Source organism: Phyllostomus hastatus, unplaced genomic scaffold (assembly GCF_019186645.2).
Source record: "Phyllostomus hastatus isolate PE091 unplaced genomic scaffold, TTU_PhHast_1.1 phas_scaffold_39, whole genome shotgun sequence".
Classification (NCBI taxonomy): Eukaryota; Metazoa; Chordata; class Mammalia; order Chiroptera; family Phyllostomidae; genus Phyllostomus; species Phyllostomus hastatus.
Genome location: NW_025334028.1, coordinates 23,274,582 through 23,293,319, shown reverse-complemented (window position 1 = coordinate 23,293,319; position 18,738 = coordinate 23,274,582). Strand labels below are relative to the sequence as shown.

The following is an 18,738-nucleotide window of genomic DNA, read 5'->3' as shown; positions in this document are numbered from 1 at the left end:
TTTGTAAATATTTTTGTGTCTACACTTATGAGATATAGGTTTGTGGTTTTGTGGGGTTTTTTTCTTGTGATGTTTTTGTCTGATTTGGTTATGAGGTTAGTGCTAGCTTCATGGAATGAATTGGGAAGTATTCCCTTCTCTACCAATTTTTGGAAGCATTTATGAAGAGTTGTTCCTTAAACATTTGTCAGAATTTACCAGTAAAGCTATCTGGTCCTTGTATTTTACTTGTGAAGAAAGTTTGTATCTCAACCTCTTTATCTGTTATAGGTCTATTCAGACTTTCTATTTTTTCTTGACTTACTTATCTAGTTGTTCATTTGCTAAGAATTTGTCCATTTCCTCTAGCTTCTCTAATTTGTTGGTACACAGTTGTTCATAGCATTGCCTTATAATCCTTCTTATTTTTGTTAAGATGATAGTAATGTCCTCAATTTAATTCATTCTTTTAGTAATCTGTGTCCTCTTTTTGTTAGTCCAACTAAAAGTTTATCAACTTCTTTGATCTTTAAAAAATAACTTCATTTTATTGATTTCTGTTACTGTTATACTTCCTTCCTCCCTAATATTTATTATTTCTTTCCTTTTGTTCCCATTAGTTTAGTTTGCTCTTCTATTTCTAAATTCTTAAGTTGGAAGGTTAGGATATTGATTTAAAATCTTCTTTCTTCTTTAATAATCATTGGTTTACACCAATACATTTCCCTCTCAGTGCTATTTTTGCTATATTTCATACATTTCCATATACTACATATTCATGTTCATTCATCTCAAAGTGTTTTCTAATATCCCTTGTAATTTACTTATTGACCAATTTGTTTTTTACGATTGCATTGCTTAACATCTACATATTTATTAATTCCTCCCTACTAAGTTTTTTAAAAATATTTTCCTTCTAGCCCTGGCTGGCATAGCTCGGTCGATTGAGTGCGGGCTGCAAACTAAAGTGTCGCAGGTTCAATTCCCAGTCAGGGTACATGCTTGGGTTGCAGGCCATGACCCCCAAGAACCACACATTGATGTTTCTCTCTATCTCCCTCCCTTCCCTCTCTAAAAATAAATAAATAAATAAAATCTTTTTTAAAAATATTTTTCTTCTGTGCATTTACTGTCTATCAGAGTTTACTCTTCTTAAGCACTTAATTTTAAAGCTAAGTTGAATTTAATTAAAAATAAATGGTATAGAGACTATTGTAAAGAATATTATGGATATCCTTTTCTCATGAGGCAGAGCATAATAAGCCTGACTTGCAAGGGCTTTGCAATTTTTTAAAATACTATTTTTAAAACAGTGCATTTGACTCTCATCTTAAAAAATTTATTATCATTTTTAGATTGGTTTAATATTATTATTTAAACACTTATTTAAAGACATGAATATCAGTTTCAGAAAGGTTAAACTGGCATAACAATTTTTAAAAAAAATTTATAATAACAATTTTGAATTTGAAATTTGGTCCTTTAACTTCAAATTTTTCTTTCTACTTAACAAATTCATAACCAACTATTTCTTAATGAATTGATATTATTTTAATCTCAATTCATCATTTGGCTATTAAATAGTGATCCTTTCAGGTATTAATAAGACTCACACAGCTTTTCTTTTTCTCCCTCCACAAAGTGGTCACCAAATTCTGTAAATATTTGTTTGTTTGTTTCTGTTTTTGGTACATGCTCTTCTTTTTCCCCGCTTTCAGGCTATCCCTTTGGAGACATTGCCAGCCTGCTATGGATGGTTATTTCTTTTAAGTTACTGCTTCAAATGCAAGCAACTTAACATGCACACACAACAACAACTTTTTAGAATTGTGTTTACAAAAGACTAAATAAGTCCAGGTGAAAAGTCCCCCTTTCGGTACCCCACTGTGCAGTTGTTGTGAACCACAGTTTTCAAAAGAGCAACTCAAATGTTCCAGAAGCTTTTAATGTCCCTATAAGCATCATTGGTATTATTCACTGATATATAAAAACTTGTAAGTAAATAGGACCACTAGATAATAAGAGAAAATAAAGGAGAAGCTCCTACCAATATATTCTCTGGCTCCAAGAAACACAATTAAAATAGATTTTAAGGAAGTGGAAAGTCAACATCTACTTGTTAGTGAAGTCTATAAGGAGGAACAAAGGTTTGAAAAAGAATCCCAAACTACTAGATTCCTGTGAAGTCACTAAACTACTCCAATACATCTCATTTCTGGGTTACATATGCAAATAGCACCTCTAAGTACAACTTTATTCCTGGCCTAGGATCCATCCCAAATTCCTATATGAACTTACCTTGGTAAACTGGGTTAAATGATGGACAGAACTGGAGACACCTAAACACCTGTTAGCAATGCCTCAGTGGTAGGGAGCCTTTCAGTGGTCTGTTCTGGCTCCCCTGCCTTGCGGTTACACTTAGGTTCTAAGTGGTCTTGCAAGAGGGAGAACAGTGGGCCATGAACTTAACCCCCATGTAAATGATATGGAAAAATATATATAAAATTTACATTAAAATAAAACTCTTCTTGTCTCCCACCAAGAGTCATAATTTGTAAAACTTACCTATATTTCTCTAACAGGACCATTTTGTTTTCTTCAAAAACTTTGAAATTCTTTTATAGCCTGGTCCCGAAGGAGGGAAGGACTAAAAGAGATGCGGTCTTAAATTCTTGAATTGCTCCAGTGTTTGGCCTACACTCCTTCACATCTCTTTTATTATTATTTTTTATTTTTTTCTCTTCAGCTTAACATTTAAACTCATACATAGTCTGGGGCATTGATTTTCACTTCAAGGGAGGAGATCAAGAGAATCTAATCTAAACCTTAAGAAGCTTCTCTTCTAAGTCTTTAGCACCCTCTGACACATCTCCCTGGACCATTGGCACACACATTTATGCTCCTCACAATCTTTTTATGAGTGGTTCTTTAATAGTACCCCAGAAGTCTGTGAAATAAATCAGGACATTAATTTAATTAATTTATCCTGGACTACCCATGTTGTCGTGGGGACAGAATTTCTAGGGAATACTAATCCATAAAGTGATCCCTGAAAATGTAGGTTCTTGGGAAATTATTTAAGAAAATACTCTTCCCTAGGGTTTTACAAGGCACACTAACACTTTTTCAAATCTTAGTAATTCTACCACAGACATTTCTTTGATTTTAAAATCTATGCAGCTTCAAATAATTTGACTATAAAAATTACTATAAATTAAATCATATAATTTCAGAAGAATTAAGCTGCTTAATTTCCTTCCCTGAAAAATTTAACTCCATAATCCCTCCCTTTCAAGTCAATCTGTTGTAAATACACCTTAAATTTCTAATGTAACTAATGTTTACACTTAAAGCTTCCTCCCCAAAATGTAATCTCCCAAAATACACAAGATGAATCCCATATTAGTATTTTCAAGATAATTATAAAACAGCCTCAATCCCTTTTCTCTGTACTTATACTCTAGTATTGATGTGTCTCTCTCAAGTATCTCTTATGCTAGATTTTCCTTATTCCAATTCAAATGTGGATTAAAAATTATTTATATTTTGTCTTGCATATATTTCAGCTAAAACAAAGTTCTTAGAATTGTTTTAATTCTAAGCATGAATTTCAAAAACACAAATCCTAAAAATAAAGTCAATATTATCTTAATGTTGCAATATAAATTAATATTTCTCAACTAAAATAATGTTTGTCAAAGCTAATACATTATTATTACCTTGACTTACAATGCAACATGAACCTGGAGACTAGCATTTTCAACTGGTGTGCAGCAAGAATTTTTGAAACATGCAATACCCAACTATTTAGTCAGGGGCACTGACCTCTTTTCCCCTAGATTGTCAAGTTAAAAAAATGACAACAGCCAACAAAACAATAGCCATAAGGTGGGAATGAATCAAAAATTATACTTATTTTTGTCAGATAGAAAAAATATATATTTTTTGGTGTGCCACAGAATTTTGTGGATTAGATCATGTGTGTCATGAGATTAAAAAAAGGTTGAAAATTGCTGCTGTAAACCAAAGCAGATACATAGTGGTATCTGGGGAGAAATAGCCAGATAGAAAAAATGGCCAGATGGAAAACAAAGCAAACCATATAAGTGTGGAGAATAGCTTCAAGATTGGTTTTCTTCTTTCTCTGATGTGACAGATACTTTTTGGCAAGAGTTCAGAATCTTCTATGTGTCAACTCATAATGCAAGGAGGACAATTTTTCCAATAAGACATTAATACAGGGCTATGATTCTTATATATTAATATGTGTCAGTCACCCATTTTTCCCCTCTCCTGAGACTAGGAATTGAAACATATTCCTATACCAGTAAAATTTAAGAATTTACAAGTCTGGCAGCATTATTCTCTGTGTCTTTTCTTCTCTTCATTGTAGGTCCACTATGGATATTTTAAAATATTTTGATTGCCTTTAAAGCATTTGAGATTCTTTCTATTGCCTAACTGGAAGCATTCAGGATTCCTTCCACTGACTAACTGTACCATTGACAGCCTCTCCTGAAGTGAGTGTGGACTCTAAGTCTACTCTCATTTGTGAAGTGTATTCCATATCAATAACAGGTAGTTCTCTAAGCAAGATCTTTGGTGTTGCATCCTCAGTCAGCTCTTCCATTATTATCCTACTGTTTTGTTTGTATTTTTCTCATCTGGCAGCTCCTCATGTCTTTCTTAGCTATATATTCTACCCCTATTGCCAAGATTATTGGGTCTACTTTATACTAAGAAATTTGTTAGACCGTTAGAGTATCTTTTTCATGTTTTCCAATTTTAGCTTAACAGAAGAATTATTCTCCAAAGATTTCTAAAGAGAATCTCCTGTTCTCATGTTTTCCAAGCTTTCTTTTTTAATTCTAGTGACAAGCAAAATCTTTACCCCCAGCCATGGCTGGCGTAGCTCAGTGGATTGAGTGCGGGCTGGGAACCAAAGTGTCCCAGGTTCGATTCCCAGCCAGGGTATATTCCTGGGTTGCAGGCCAGAACCCCCAGCAACCACACATTGATGTCTCTCTCTCTCTCTCTCTCTCTCTCTCTCTCTCTCTCTCTCTCTCTCTCTCTCTCTCTCTCCCTCCCCCCTTCCCTCTCTAAAAATAAATAAAATCTTAAAAAAAAAAAAAGAAATGCTTTCAGTTTAAAAAAAAAATCTTTACCCCCACATGGGTCTCTATCCTCAAGTACTGAGTTTCTGCACCTTGCGTGACCTTCCCAATTCCACGCTATTACAGATGTCAGCTTCTGCCCTCCTGCTACAAAAAGACTTTTCAGCCCTGGCTGGTGTAGCTCAGTGGATTGAGCGCGGGCTGGGAACCAAAGTGTCCCAGGTTCAATTCCCAACCAGGGTACATGTCTGGGTTGCAGGCCATAACCCTCAGCAACCGCACATTGATCTCTCTCTCTCTCTCTCTCCCTTCCCTCTCTAAAAATAAATAAATAAAATCTTAAAAAAAAAGACTTTTCTTTACTTCCTCAAGTATTTCCCTCTCAGTTGAGTACTTCGAGATGTCTCTGAAGTTTATGCCCATTGCCACTTGTCCTTTCTCATATGCAGTGTTAATGATGTAGCTTATGTTTGAATTTATTTTACCTTTGTTCGCATGCCAATTCCTGAAGGCTTTTTGTGTGAAGACATATTTACCCACTGCCTGTGAAGTTTTCTTGCAAACTATTAATTTCTCTAGCATAAATCTCTCAACGGCACTAAGGGTTTGCATTACATGAATGGTGCTTATGCTATAGAATGGAAACTGGCATTTCTGGAAGGCCCCAGCAATTCCAGGTTCCAACCTACTTTCTTGATAAAAATCTATTAAATCACTTCCCCCCCCATTTCTGGCCAACATCTTATCTAGCTAACCCTAAGCATGTACTAACCAGCATACATGTTTTTCTTTACTAACCCAATGTTAGTAAAAAAGGCTGAAGGGCATTAATCACTTTGTTTTTATAAGATGTGTGCAAATACAGATTGTTTCAAGTAGACTTACTCCAATGTTATTTTTGAAAGTTCAGCTTATTTTTGTTGTTAATTTTCTTTTTAAAAATGAACAAAGTATAATTAAAAGATTATTTTATTTATCCCGTGATCCTCCTCCTTATGGCTAGTACGCCTACCTAAAAATTATTTCTCATACAACATGGGAACCATGGTACCATATTCCGCTGTTACTACTTCCTTATCATCCCCTTTCTAGGGTAGTTGAGTGATTACCTTTTGCATCACAAAAACTTGGACTCTTGTCTTGGCTCTCTCCTGCTACAAGTTATGAGACTGTGGGGAAATTATTTAACTTTACTGAGTCTTATTTAAATATATTTTATTGATTATGCTATTACATGTGCCCCATTTATTTCCCCCCTTTATTCCCCTCCACCCTGTACCCCCACCCATTAGCATTCCTCCCTCTTAGTTCATGTCCATGGGTCATACATATAATCATTTCCCATACTATTCTTAACCTTTCCCTGTCTATTTTATGCCTACCATTTATGCTTCTTATTCCCTGTACCTTTTCCCCCATTCTCTCCAATTCCCCTTCCCTCTGATAACCCTCCATGTGATCTCTATTTCCGTGATTCTGTTCCTGTTCTAGTTGTATGCTTACTTTGTTTTTGTTTTTTAAGTTCAATTGTTGGTAGTTTTGAGTTTGTTGTCATTTTACTGTTCATAGTTTTGATCATCTTTTTCTTCAATAAGTCCCCTTAATATTTCATATAATAAGAGCTTGGTGATGATGAACTCCTTTAACTTGATCTTATCTGGGAAGCACTTTATCCACTCTTCCATTTAAATGAAAGCTTTGCTGGATAGAGTAATCTTGGATGTAGGTCCTCTCCTTTCATGACTTTGATTGCTTCTTTCCAGCTCTTCTGGACTATAAGGTTTCTTTTGAGAAATCAGTTGATAGCCTTATGGGAACTCCTTTATAGGTAACTGTCTCCCTTTCTCTTGCTGCCTTTAATATTCTCTCCTTATCTTTAATCTTGGGCAATGTAATCATGATGTACTTTGGTGTGTGCTTCCTTTGGTCCAACTTCTATGTGACTCTCTGAGCTTCTTGGACTTCCTGGAAGTCTATTTTCCTTTGCCAGATTGGTGAAGATCTCCTTCATTATTTTTTTGAACAAGTTTTCAATTTCTTTCTCTTCCTCTTCTTCTGGCACCCCTATGATTCAGATATTGGAACTTTGAAAGTTGTCCCAGAGGTTCCTAAACCTCTCCTCATTTTCTTGAATTCTTTATTCTTCATTCTGTTCTTGTTGAATGTTTAATTTTGCCTTCTGCTCCAAATCGTTGATTTGAGTCCTGGTTTCCTTCTTTTCACTGTTGGTTACCTGTATATTTTTCTTTATTTCACTTTGCATAGCCTTCACTTTTTCCTCTATTTTGTGACAATAGTCAGCCATTTCTGTGAGCATCCTGATTACCAGTGTTTTGAACTGTGCATCTGATAGGTTGGCTATCTCTTCATGGTTTAGTTTTATATTTAGAGATTTGATCTGTTCTTTCATTTGGGCCACATTTTTTTGTTTGGCTGGACTTACCTGTTACATAGTAAGGGGTGGAGCCTTAGGAATCCACCATGTGGGCAACCCACATGGCTGCATTGAAGTGCTGTATGTGGGAGAGGGATCCAAGAAAAATCAAAGGCACTTGCTTGGCTCTTACCTGGCTTTCAGTCACTTCCCCCCCTACCCACAAGCAAATTGAGCCTTTCTGGGACTGATTCCCAGGTGGGTGGGTTTGTGTTTTTTCTAGAACCCTGTGGGTCTCTCCAACAAACTCTCTTGTGAGCCTGAGAGTTTCTCCCTCTGCCTCAACCCCCACAGCCAGAGGTTTTGATGCTCTTTTTGCCCACACTGAAACCCTGGGTTGTGCAGTTTGTCTTGTTCCACAGTTGTTTTTTCCAGTTTAACCACATACAAGTGTGGAAGTTCCCAGCTCACCTGCCAGGTACTCCAGCCACCACCTTGCTATGCGTCCTCTCCAGCTCAGCTACCAATTTCCACCCCTCCAACCAGTCTGAGTGAATGTTTCTTCTTTAACTCCTTGGTTATCAGACTTCCATACAGTTCAATTTTCTGGCAGTTCTGGTTACTTTTTGTTTTTAAATCTGTCATTGTCTTTCTTTTGGTTGTGCGAGGATGTAAAGTGTATCTATTTATACCTCCATCTTGATTGGAAGTCTTTTCTGAGATTTTTAGATGAAATTATTATCATAATTATTATTTAACTCATAGGATTACTATTATACTTAAATGAGTAACCTATTGCAAACATATAGGAGAGTCTAATGTGCCTCTTATTTTTAACTGGATCACTAAAAGGTACACATGAAAATGTTCAATTTCTAAATCTTGATTAGAAGACTTTCAGTAATTAATCTTTGTGTTATAACTGGATGTTAATATGGACACTAATGAGACTATTTTGTGGTTGATTATACCTCTGATGGCTGTCGATTCTTTTTACATAATTAGGAGCTACAACCAATGGTGTCGTGATGAAAAACTTGACCACCGCAACTGTAACAGTGAGAAATCTTTCACTTCCAAGTACTGTTTCAACATTACAAAGTGCACAAGACAAAAGTAAGTATAAGAATTTGTGCTGAAATGTTAAACTAGCATGTTAGATAGAATTAGACTCAGAATGTTTTTCTAGACCACTGCTACTGAAGAGTCATGCTTTCCCCAAATTCTCTCCTAGTCTCTGCCAAATGAGACAACCATTTGGCAGTGTTGGTTTGTACAGTGACACTCTACCCCTCCACAGCCACAAATGGCTGCGTGCCAATGAAGATCAGTTCAAGGGTGGGCAGTCACCTGTGGTATCTGGCACAATAAAAAACATGAACTGGGCCTATGAATTAGACAACTTTGATAAGTGAGAAAATTCTTAGAAGCAACAAATTGCTAAAACTGACTCAAAATGATAATAAATCTGAAAAGATCTAAAACATTTATAGATACTGCATTAGAAATTTAAAATTGTTCCATGAAGCAAACTCCATACAGGATGTGTTCACATGTGAATTCTATAAATTATTTTCAAAAGAAATGAAACAATTATTTTCAAATTCTTTCATGAAGTAGAAGAGGGAAAAGTACATAAATAAAGATCTGAGGCCAGTATTACCCTACTACCAAAGCTAAAAAATAATAAAAAGGAAAAGCAAGTCAAGAAAACTTGACTTGCCAAATCCCTCATAAATATAGATTCAAATGTCCTTAATAAAATATTAGCAAACCAAACTTAATGACATATAAAAAGGGATATAAAATTACGATTAAGTGGGATTTATCCAGGAATGCAAGCTTGGTTTAGCATATGAAAATGAAATAACATAATATACCATATTAGTCAAATCAGTAGGTATAAAAATATTGACAATATTTAACAAACACTAATAATTAAAACCCTCACAAAATAAGAAATAAATAGTTACTTTCTCAAACTGATAAAGGACATTAATAAAAAACATACAGCAAACACCATACTTAATAGTGAAAAACTTAAAGTTTTTCTCTTAAGATCTGGAACATAGCAAAGATGTCCATTGTCACCACTTCTGTTAAAAATTATAACCAAAGATTCTAGATAGTACAATAAGGTGATAGATAGACAGACACATGGAGACACAAACAGATAGCTAGGACCATTTACCCAGATTAGAAAGGAGAAAACAAAACAGTTTTTCTTAGCAGACTACATCATCATCTGTGCAGAAAATTCCAAGAAACTACTAAAACTACTAGAATTAATAAAGAATACTTTGTATTACAGCATATGAGATATAACTATAAATGATATTTCTATATATTAACAATGGCAATTCAAAATTAAAGTTAAGGAAATAATGCCATTTACAATTGCATGAGAAACAGCAAGATATATAGAAATAAATTTGACCATAGATGTGTAAGATTTATACACTGAAATACAAAACATTTTCTGTGGGAAATTAAATATCTAATTCAATGGAGAGACATTATATAATCATGGATTAGAGGACTCAATATTTCAAGTTATCTGTTCTCCCCAAGTTGATAAATAATTGATTAATATATTCAATGCCATCCCTATCAGAATCGCAGCCAGGGTTTTTTTTAGAAATTGATATGCTGGTCCTAAAATATATTATATAGAAATAAAGAGGACCTGCAATAGCCAAAACACCTTTCAAAAACAACAAAGTTGGAGGGTGTACACAAGCTAATTATAAAACTTACTCTAAAGATATAGTTATCAAGATAGGGTATTACTGAGAAAAATAAATGTTAATAGTAGCATTATTAATAATAGTCACACTGAAAATAACTCAAATATCTATGAACTGATGAAATGGAATATTCCATTGGATTCTCTATTTGGAATGAACTTGGAACTTTCGAAAACATGTAATAGCCATACAATGGAATACTATTCAGCAATTTAAAGAGACACGATACTGATACATGTTATAACACAATGAACTTCAAAAGTATTATGCCCAGAGACAGAACTTTTTCACAAAACATGACATATTGTGTAATTTTATTTATATAAAATATCCAGAATGAACATTTTTATAGGGAAAGAAAGCAGACAAGTGGTTGCCTAAAGCTGAAGATGGGACTAGAGATTAACTGCAAAAAAAAGGCTCAGGGGAGTCTTTTGTGTTAATGAAAATGTCCTAAAACTGGATTATACTAATTGTTGCACAATTTTATAAATTTACTAAAAAGTATTGAGTTGTAGACTTCAAATTAGTTTATTTAGTTTTTAATTTCTTTATAAAGCTTAGTTAAAATGCTAAAGAAAATAAAATCTTGACCTAGGCCAATCAAATTCCCTGGGTCATATGAGCTAAGAAACCCAAAGAAACAAAAAAAGTGATTAGGTGTGGAAACTGAAGCAGCAAGGTTTCAGTACAGTGAGTCTGAGACAACTGTGGTGATTTCCATGCTTACCTATGATGCAATAAAAACTTTATGAATAAGTAGAGTTGATAGAGAAGAATGGAGACAGTAAATGGGAAGATGGAAAAACCTTATAAGCAAAATTAAGTTGTTTGTGACAGACAGAGAGAGTAGTAAGACAAATTTCTGACAGATTTCCAGTTCCAGTTTATACCTTCTTAACAAGCACTTCCCATATCCTGGCCTCCATTATATAAAGGAATCTGTACTTTTATTGAAATTATCTTGACTATAAAAGCTAATAATTTGTCATAACAGCATTATCAGATACCATTTATTATAAATAATGGATGTACTTTTGACACATCCATCATCCTTAATAAGCAGCAGCTACAGATGACTCAGAGTCTCTATGTCTGTTCTTGGGAGACCTCTTAGATAAAAGGAGATGGCAAGTGGGAACCATGATGTCCAAGGCCCACTCTTGTCTTGAAAGACATCAAGAACATCCATTTTCTTCCTTTTTATTGTAATCATGTTAAGCACAACATAAAGAAGACTACCTAGAATGAGTCTGATTTCACACAATAATTGTGAACTAATTTTTTTTATGAGGCAGTGACCACATAGAGGAATCAGAAGGGCAGGATCATTTCTACTTCATATGAAGAACATTTCCTGGGGTAGTGTTTGGCTTCTTTTAAGTAGAACCTATTTTGTAGGCAATATATGTCTGAAAGGTGCCTTTAGGAAATCAAAACCTCATGTATCTCATCCTACAACTGCCCTGAATACAAGCACCAATAAAAGTAAATATGAATCTGCAAAATACATAGCAGTGGAAGCTTACACTCAGATAATTAGTATGCTGCACTTATACACATTTAGTGACTGATGAGAACAATGTCATTCAGGTCCATAGTTTATTCAAACTAGCTCTTATACAGAAGTGAGTGGCCAACCCTATGAGTCACTTAAGACTCCTCATTTTATTTTGATTTGTACAGTAAAATGTCCTCTGCATCTCAGTTCTAGGGACTACTGTATTCGTTTGGCTTCTGAACAGTGAGAATTTGCTTTGTTCCAAGTAGTTTTAAAAAACACCCACAAAGCCATTTCTTGAAAAATCAATTAACACAGAAAGCAAGATAATGAAATAAGAGTATTTACTGCTGCCCTTTCTATTTGTCATTCCATTAGCTAAGGTGTATGCTAAGTCCTTTAGATATTTTGTTATGAAATTCATTTCTCCCCAGATCATTTTCATTCTCAAGGTGCTTCCTACTTAGCATGGACCCCACTGGATATAGTGAGTTTATACACATTTCCACTTCTACATGATGAAACCAGGAGCCTGCCCAGATTCCTGATTAGCACCCTTTCTATTCCCATCCTTCAGATACATATTTAAAATTAGTGGAGCCATGACAGAGAGGTAGAAAGAAAACAAAACAATCTACTAGTAGGGGAAGGTTGAACAGGTGATGACTCATCTCCCTGTATAGAACCTATATGGGCAATGGGTCTTCAGATAGCAGATAAAGGCACTGTGGGTACATTGTTTCAGGTGCAGGATTGATTTGGAGTAGAGAAGAGTTAGTGAAGTTTCTGCTTTACTCTGCAGAAAGGCAGATGAAGGTCTAAAAAAAAAGATGTCTGAAAACAACATTTGTGTTTAATTTTTTCCCATTTTCTTGAAGTTCTCTCTCTCCCTCTCTCTCTCTCTCTCTCTCTCTCTCTCTCTCTCTCTCTCTCTCTCTCTCTCTCTCTCTCTCTCTTTCTCATAGCCTTGCTGGATAAAACAGTTCTGGCTGTAGATCCTTGCTTTCCATGGCTTTGAATATTTCATGTCAATCCCTTCTGGCCTGAAATGTTTCTGTTCCAAAATACAGACAAGACAAGCTAAAGGAGTTCATTACCACCAAACCAACATTACAAGAAACATTAAAAGTCACAAATCCCCTATGATTTCACTTATATGTGGAATCTGATGAATGTTGAGTGTATTTATCTTGTTTGCTCTTGTTCCGTTTTATTCTGCCTGTAGAAAACACATTCCTAGAATCCTAAAATTTTTAAGATATAAATCCTCATTCATTCACCATTTTTGACATTAGAGTTAAAGAAATGGGGGCCCTTTGAATTAATTATAAATTAATTCATTCACTAAGGATCCTTTGGAGGGCATCTGTGTGCCATCATGCTTCCTAGCTTCTGGGGAGGGCCAGCAGCCCTCTGTGTTCCCTGGTTTATAGATACATTGCTTTACTCTCTGTCTCCATCTTCACACAGCCTTCTCCTCTGTGTCTCCTCTTCTGTCTTTGTCTTCTCTTATAAAGACAAGTGTCATTGGTTTTAGGGCCTGATCTAATCTAGAAAGATTACATCTCAAGATGCTTAATAACATCTGCAAAGACCCTTTTTCCAATAACTTCACATTCATGAGTTACAGATGCACATACCTTTTCAGGGAAGAAAGGGGTGTCATCATTTCACCCACTCCAGACTATGTCCTGACTTTGCCCTTACAACACCTAGATTTCGTGACCAATACATTTGTCATTGTTTACATGCAGGGCTACCTTGCTGGGCATTGAGGGGTGATTCTATGGAAAAGTCAAGCTTCCAATATCTAAAATGTGGAAGGACTGGTGGAAATTCAGTTGTAAGACTACAGATTGTCTCTTCCTGAGTTCCCTATTTCTGCTAAAGGCTTGAAAATGTGGCATACTCTCTGACTCTTCTTTTTTCATTTCCTGTGCACATCCTGATGATTTCTGAGGAAAGGACAGAAAAGAAAAAGGAAGATGGAAGGAAGAAAGCAAAATAGATGCCTTTCTTCCTGGAAAATGAATCATTCAGGTTTCAATAACCAGATTCGAAAGCAAGACTTTAGGGAAGAAGATGCTACCATAATATCTTCCTTTGGTGAATTCAGACTTAGCCAAAGGAAAAAAATGTGGAAGGCAAATTGAGATAAGCAAAATGCCAATACATAACTCTAGTAGGGCAAGTTATTGAATAGAATTTTTTATTTTTCTGAGCCAGAACTTCTGCTACCATAGCATATATAATATTACAGACTTGAAATCTGGAGGGGAAAACCTCACTTTTGTTAATTCGAAATGAATAATGTATAGGTAATCAGTAGGTTACTCAGTAGAACTTAATAACATTTATATATATTAAGTGGTCTATCTCATATTTCCTTTTGAATAATTTGTCCTAGTCTAATATGGGATTTATTTTTTTACAAAGCATAGATAATTGTACTGTAACCAAGTACACATTTTAGATATATTAATGCCTGAACACAAGAGGAGCCTACACCCAAGCCTGTGATTTTCAAGGCAACACACTGTTCTTAACGTAAAAATTGTGCATTCTAACCATGCCAAGAGAAACGTGGTTTATTGGTTATAAATAATGATTCCAAAGTCAGATTGCTTAGGGTCAAATAATGGTACAATCATTTATTTACTTGACTTCTCTGTGCTTCAGTTTTCTCATTCATAAAATAATTTATGATAATACTATACCCTTATCAGATTCCTGTAGATATTAAAAGAGATAAAACATATAAAGCTTAAAACAGTATATGGCAAGTAAACACAGTAAATTTTAGTTATTATTTTATTAATAAATGTCCTTGCAAAGCCAGGCAATGTTGGTATTGATGATACCAGTTCCATAAATAAGAAAACAGGTGCAGGAGATTAAATACCTTGGCCGGGATTAAATTAAAAAGATGCAATTCAAACCCTGTTTCTCTTGTCTCAAACCCCATACACTTTACTATATCACACTTATTTTTAGTACAGATACTTTATGTAAAGTATCTAAAGGAAATAGAAAACAACTAGCTTTTAATTGGGTTCGATAAGTAGGGGTTCGATAAGTACAGCAAAAGAGACTAACTGAGTAACTGGCCAACAATATAAATCTACAGTGCTAATCAGGGTGCTTTTTCTCCACGTTGCCCACCATGCTAGATTTACTCTTGACTTCCTATGTGTCTGTGTTTCCTATCTTCTCATTAGTATGGTCCTTATTTCTCCTTCTTTTGCCCTTCTTCCAATTTCTTCTTCAAATTCTATACAAACCTCAGTATTTCCCACAACCGAATGAGTGGTGCCAGATATGTGTACCATCTGCACTATTATTTATTTAGTACTTTCCTTAAACTGATGCACTTTTTATTCTTAAATTTGTTTGAAAAAGAAACTATCATAAATGAAAAACCAGTTTCACTTGGCATAAGCAGGAGCTATAAAATCACTATGATGTAAGCAAAATAAAATTAAGTTCCAGCCAGATTTTGTTGCTCTCCAAAGGCTCTGAGTTTGAGGCTTGCTTGTTTGTAAAAATTAATCAAATACCTGGCAGGGGAGATATCATGATCATGAAAATGGTTTTCCCAGGGCCAGGCTTATCCCTTGTACTCTGGATGTGCTGGCCCCTGCAATTTCCCCAAATGTGGGAAACTCGTCTGCATCATTTGTCATAGTGCTGGACTGGGTTCTCACTTTCTTCTAAAAACAAGAAGAAGAAAGTCAAGGTAAACCCATGATAGTTATTAATGACATATTTGCATTAAACTGGAGTTTTAAAACTTCCTCTTTGAAATACTCAAATACTGAAAGAAAACTAAAAAGAAATAACTTCTAATTAAGTGTTTCAATGTTATTGAATGCCACTCTCTAGTATCCCCTTACAGAATCTCTCACACAGTGCTATTCATCTCATCCTTTGGAAAACATTAATTTATCTGATCTTCCGGACTCATTATTTCTCTCGTAATGGCATGATTTATTTATGCCACTTATTCGGGGATATTGTCATAACATTTCTTACATGTTAATTAGTTTGTATCATTTCTTGTGAACAGACACAAGATGAATCCTCAAGATAACAAACTCTTAGTCACAAGTCATGGTTCAGATGAATGAGAAATAATCTCATATACAATCATTCAGTCAATGTCATGTATGGAAGAATATTAAGGGAAATTGAATTGTTTATAGTAAATTATTTTAAGCAAATCAGTAAAGAATTGTAATAACTGTATGTTTTTTCTCTTGGGCCTGTTAATGATGTTCTGTGTGTAACTATATACACCTCTATATGAATGGAAACACAATACCCTTTGTCAGATAAGAATATTTAGCAAAGTTATTTGTTGTACTGTTATTTAAGATTTCTGTTTTGAAACCAAATTATTTGAGTAAAGCTTAGCTTTACATTAATGCGAATTAAAGTTTAGTGGTTTAGAAGTTCATTTGCATTTCATGACTTTAGTTCCATCTTAGAAAATCAAACTCAGCTAACAGATTTTAATTGACCAGCTACCCTAAGATGTTAGTCTTTATTAAACATCCAGGTTTGAGAATAGTTTAAAAAGATGCACTACACTCATTTGTTATTTAAATGTAATCACTTCCTCTATAGATCAGATCTTGGCCCTTTCTCAAAACACACATGTATTATAAAAAGTAGGGCTTAATTATGTAAGCTTTCCTTTCATAATAGTTTAGGGGAAGAAAGAGCTGTCAATTTTAGTAAAAGAGGATGGGCATTATGACCAAGAGATCTGAATTAATCATTGTACTCCCTTCAGAAAGTAGTTTCACTTGTCTCAGAAAATGTTTGCAGATGTGCAAAATGAGAATCTCTCTTGTAGACATCAACAAATAATATATGAGACTAACCATAAGAGTGCTTTAAAAATGGTAGCTGTGATTATCCAACTAAATATTTTAAACAAAGCATTAATTTTCCCTTAAACCTAGGTTCGTATAATTAGCCTTATTTATTATTATTACTATTATTATTATCTATTCTCATTCATTCATTCCATATTTTTTTTACCAGAGATCTACAGGGTCCAACAGAAGTAACGCCTGCTTGAGTGTGGTTGGTAGGGCACTAATATGGGTGTAGTAATTTATAGCTTTAATTTGGATATTTTACCTAAAATGTCATATGGTGTTCTTGAGTGTGATGTTGTTATGTTACAGAATTACATGCTTATGATTTTGTAATAAAAGGTTTTGTAATAAAAATGGGACATTATTTGTGCCAGGCCCTGTATTTTGCCCTATCCTAGTGGTGGGCATTGGAACTGTTGTAAAACAAGGAATCTTGGATGGGCCTAGAAAGTATTACGCAAGTGAAATAAGGCAGGTAGAGAAAGACAAATACAGTACGATTTCACTTATATACAGAATCTAAAAACAAAACAAATGAACAAACAAAACAGAAACAGACGCATAGAAACAGAACAAACTGATGGTTCCCAGAGGAGCCTGGGACAGGGCATAGGTAGAATGGTGAAGGGGTACAAATGTTCAGTTATAAAGCAAGTAAATTACAGGCTGTAATAAGGAATTACAGAGTTAATAATGTCGTAATAATTTTTGTTACTAGATATATTGTGGTGATCACATTCCAATGCATGTAAATGTCAAATCACTATGTTGCACACTGAAAACTAATGTAATATTACATATCAACTATACCTTCATTTTTAAATGAAAAAAGAAATCTGTGTGTCATGGACTTTACATTCTGACAACAAAATTTTTTTTAAAAAATAGAGTACGTCACTGTAGTAGTATAACTACTACTGAGCAAGTGAAGCAGATTGGTGGGCTAGTATGAAGGGAAATGAAGACACAACTTTAGCTAAGGTGGTTGGAGGAGGCTTATCTGAGTGGTGATATCTGAGCAGAGTCATTAAAGGTCGAAGGAAGCTGATGTCAGCTTGAGAGAACAACACTGAGGCATAGAAAAGCAGAGAATCCTGAGGCAGGAAGAGCCCCCTGACTTTGATCTAAACAGGGGCTGACTTGTTGGAGATGAATTAAGGAACAAGGCAAGGACTACTTCCTGTAAAGACTTGCCAGCCATAATAAGAATAGGAAACTAATGAAGCAGCCAAGTTTAAATCTAAAAAGATTTTTCTAGATGGCTATTATTGTAGCTACCAAGGGAAAAGATATGGGTTCCAGAGGAATAGTAGGCAATTAAGTGATAAGACATATTTGGAATATATTTTGGAGCTAAAGGTGATGGAGGTGAGAAACAGAAGAGAATCATGAAAGGCCACTACATTTGGCATTGTGTAACTAGGGGACTGTTGAGCTGTGCACTGAACCAGGAAGGCAGGGGAAAAAGCAGATTTAAGGATACCAGTCAAGTGAAAGTACCAAGGAGGCAAATGGGTATGCTAAACATTTATTATTGGGCTCCTAATTTGTTTCAAAAATATGTTCTATATTTTCCACATGGCAAATATTTTTCATGGTGAATATACTCAAAGTTGTTGAAATGAATTTTGATCATAATTATATCAAGTAATTTGACTTGTAGGAAGATCTTCTGGATTATATTTACTTTAAAGGAATTCCATAAGTTTCAGAGATATCTGTCTGAACCTTCCTGGATTTTCCCCAGGTCAGAAGATGCATCATATCCTATTAGGCATACAACACATAGAGCACCTGCCAAAAGATCTGTAGTTGTCTGTGTTATCTTGGTGTATTCAAGATGCAAGTTTGTCCCAGATGCTCTAAAGCAGGATTCAGAATATTGTGCCTTGCTGGCCAAATCCAGCCCTCACCTGTTTTGTCAATTAGAGTTTCACTGGCCCACAGACATACCTATACTTCAGGTATTATGTGTGGCTGCATTAACACTCCAACACTCAAGTTGAGTAGTTGCAACAGAGGCATATGGCCCACAAGCCTGAAATATTTACTATTTGGCCCTTTAAATAAAACTTGGCTGACCCTTGCTCTAAAGTATCTTTTAATCATGAAGCTTTGTGATTTTATTATTTAAGAG

The 18,738-nt window shown here is 35.0% G+C and overlaps 1 protein-coding gene and 1 non-coding gene across 2 annotated transcripts in view; both read left to right on the top strand.

Moving 5' to 3' along the window:
* The window catches only part of EMCN (endomucin), a 91,879-nt gene that overhangs the window by 41,744 nt on the left and 31,397 nt on the right, over positions 1 to 18,738 (top strand). Inside the window, exon 4 of the mRNA XM_045820195.1 lies at positions 8,473 to 8,583. Within this exon, the coding sequence (XP_045676151.1) occupies positions 8,473 to 8,583 (111 nt within the window). The remainder of the gene's footprint in view (positions 1 to 8,472; positions 8,584 to 18,738) is intronic.
* On the top strand, positions 15,265 to 15,428 carry LOC123806981. Its single transcript, XR_006783560.1, has one exon. It is a non-coding gene; the product is annotated as a U1 spliceosomal RNA (small nuclear RNA).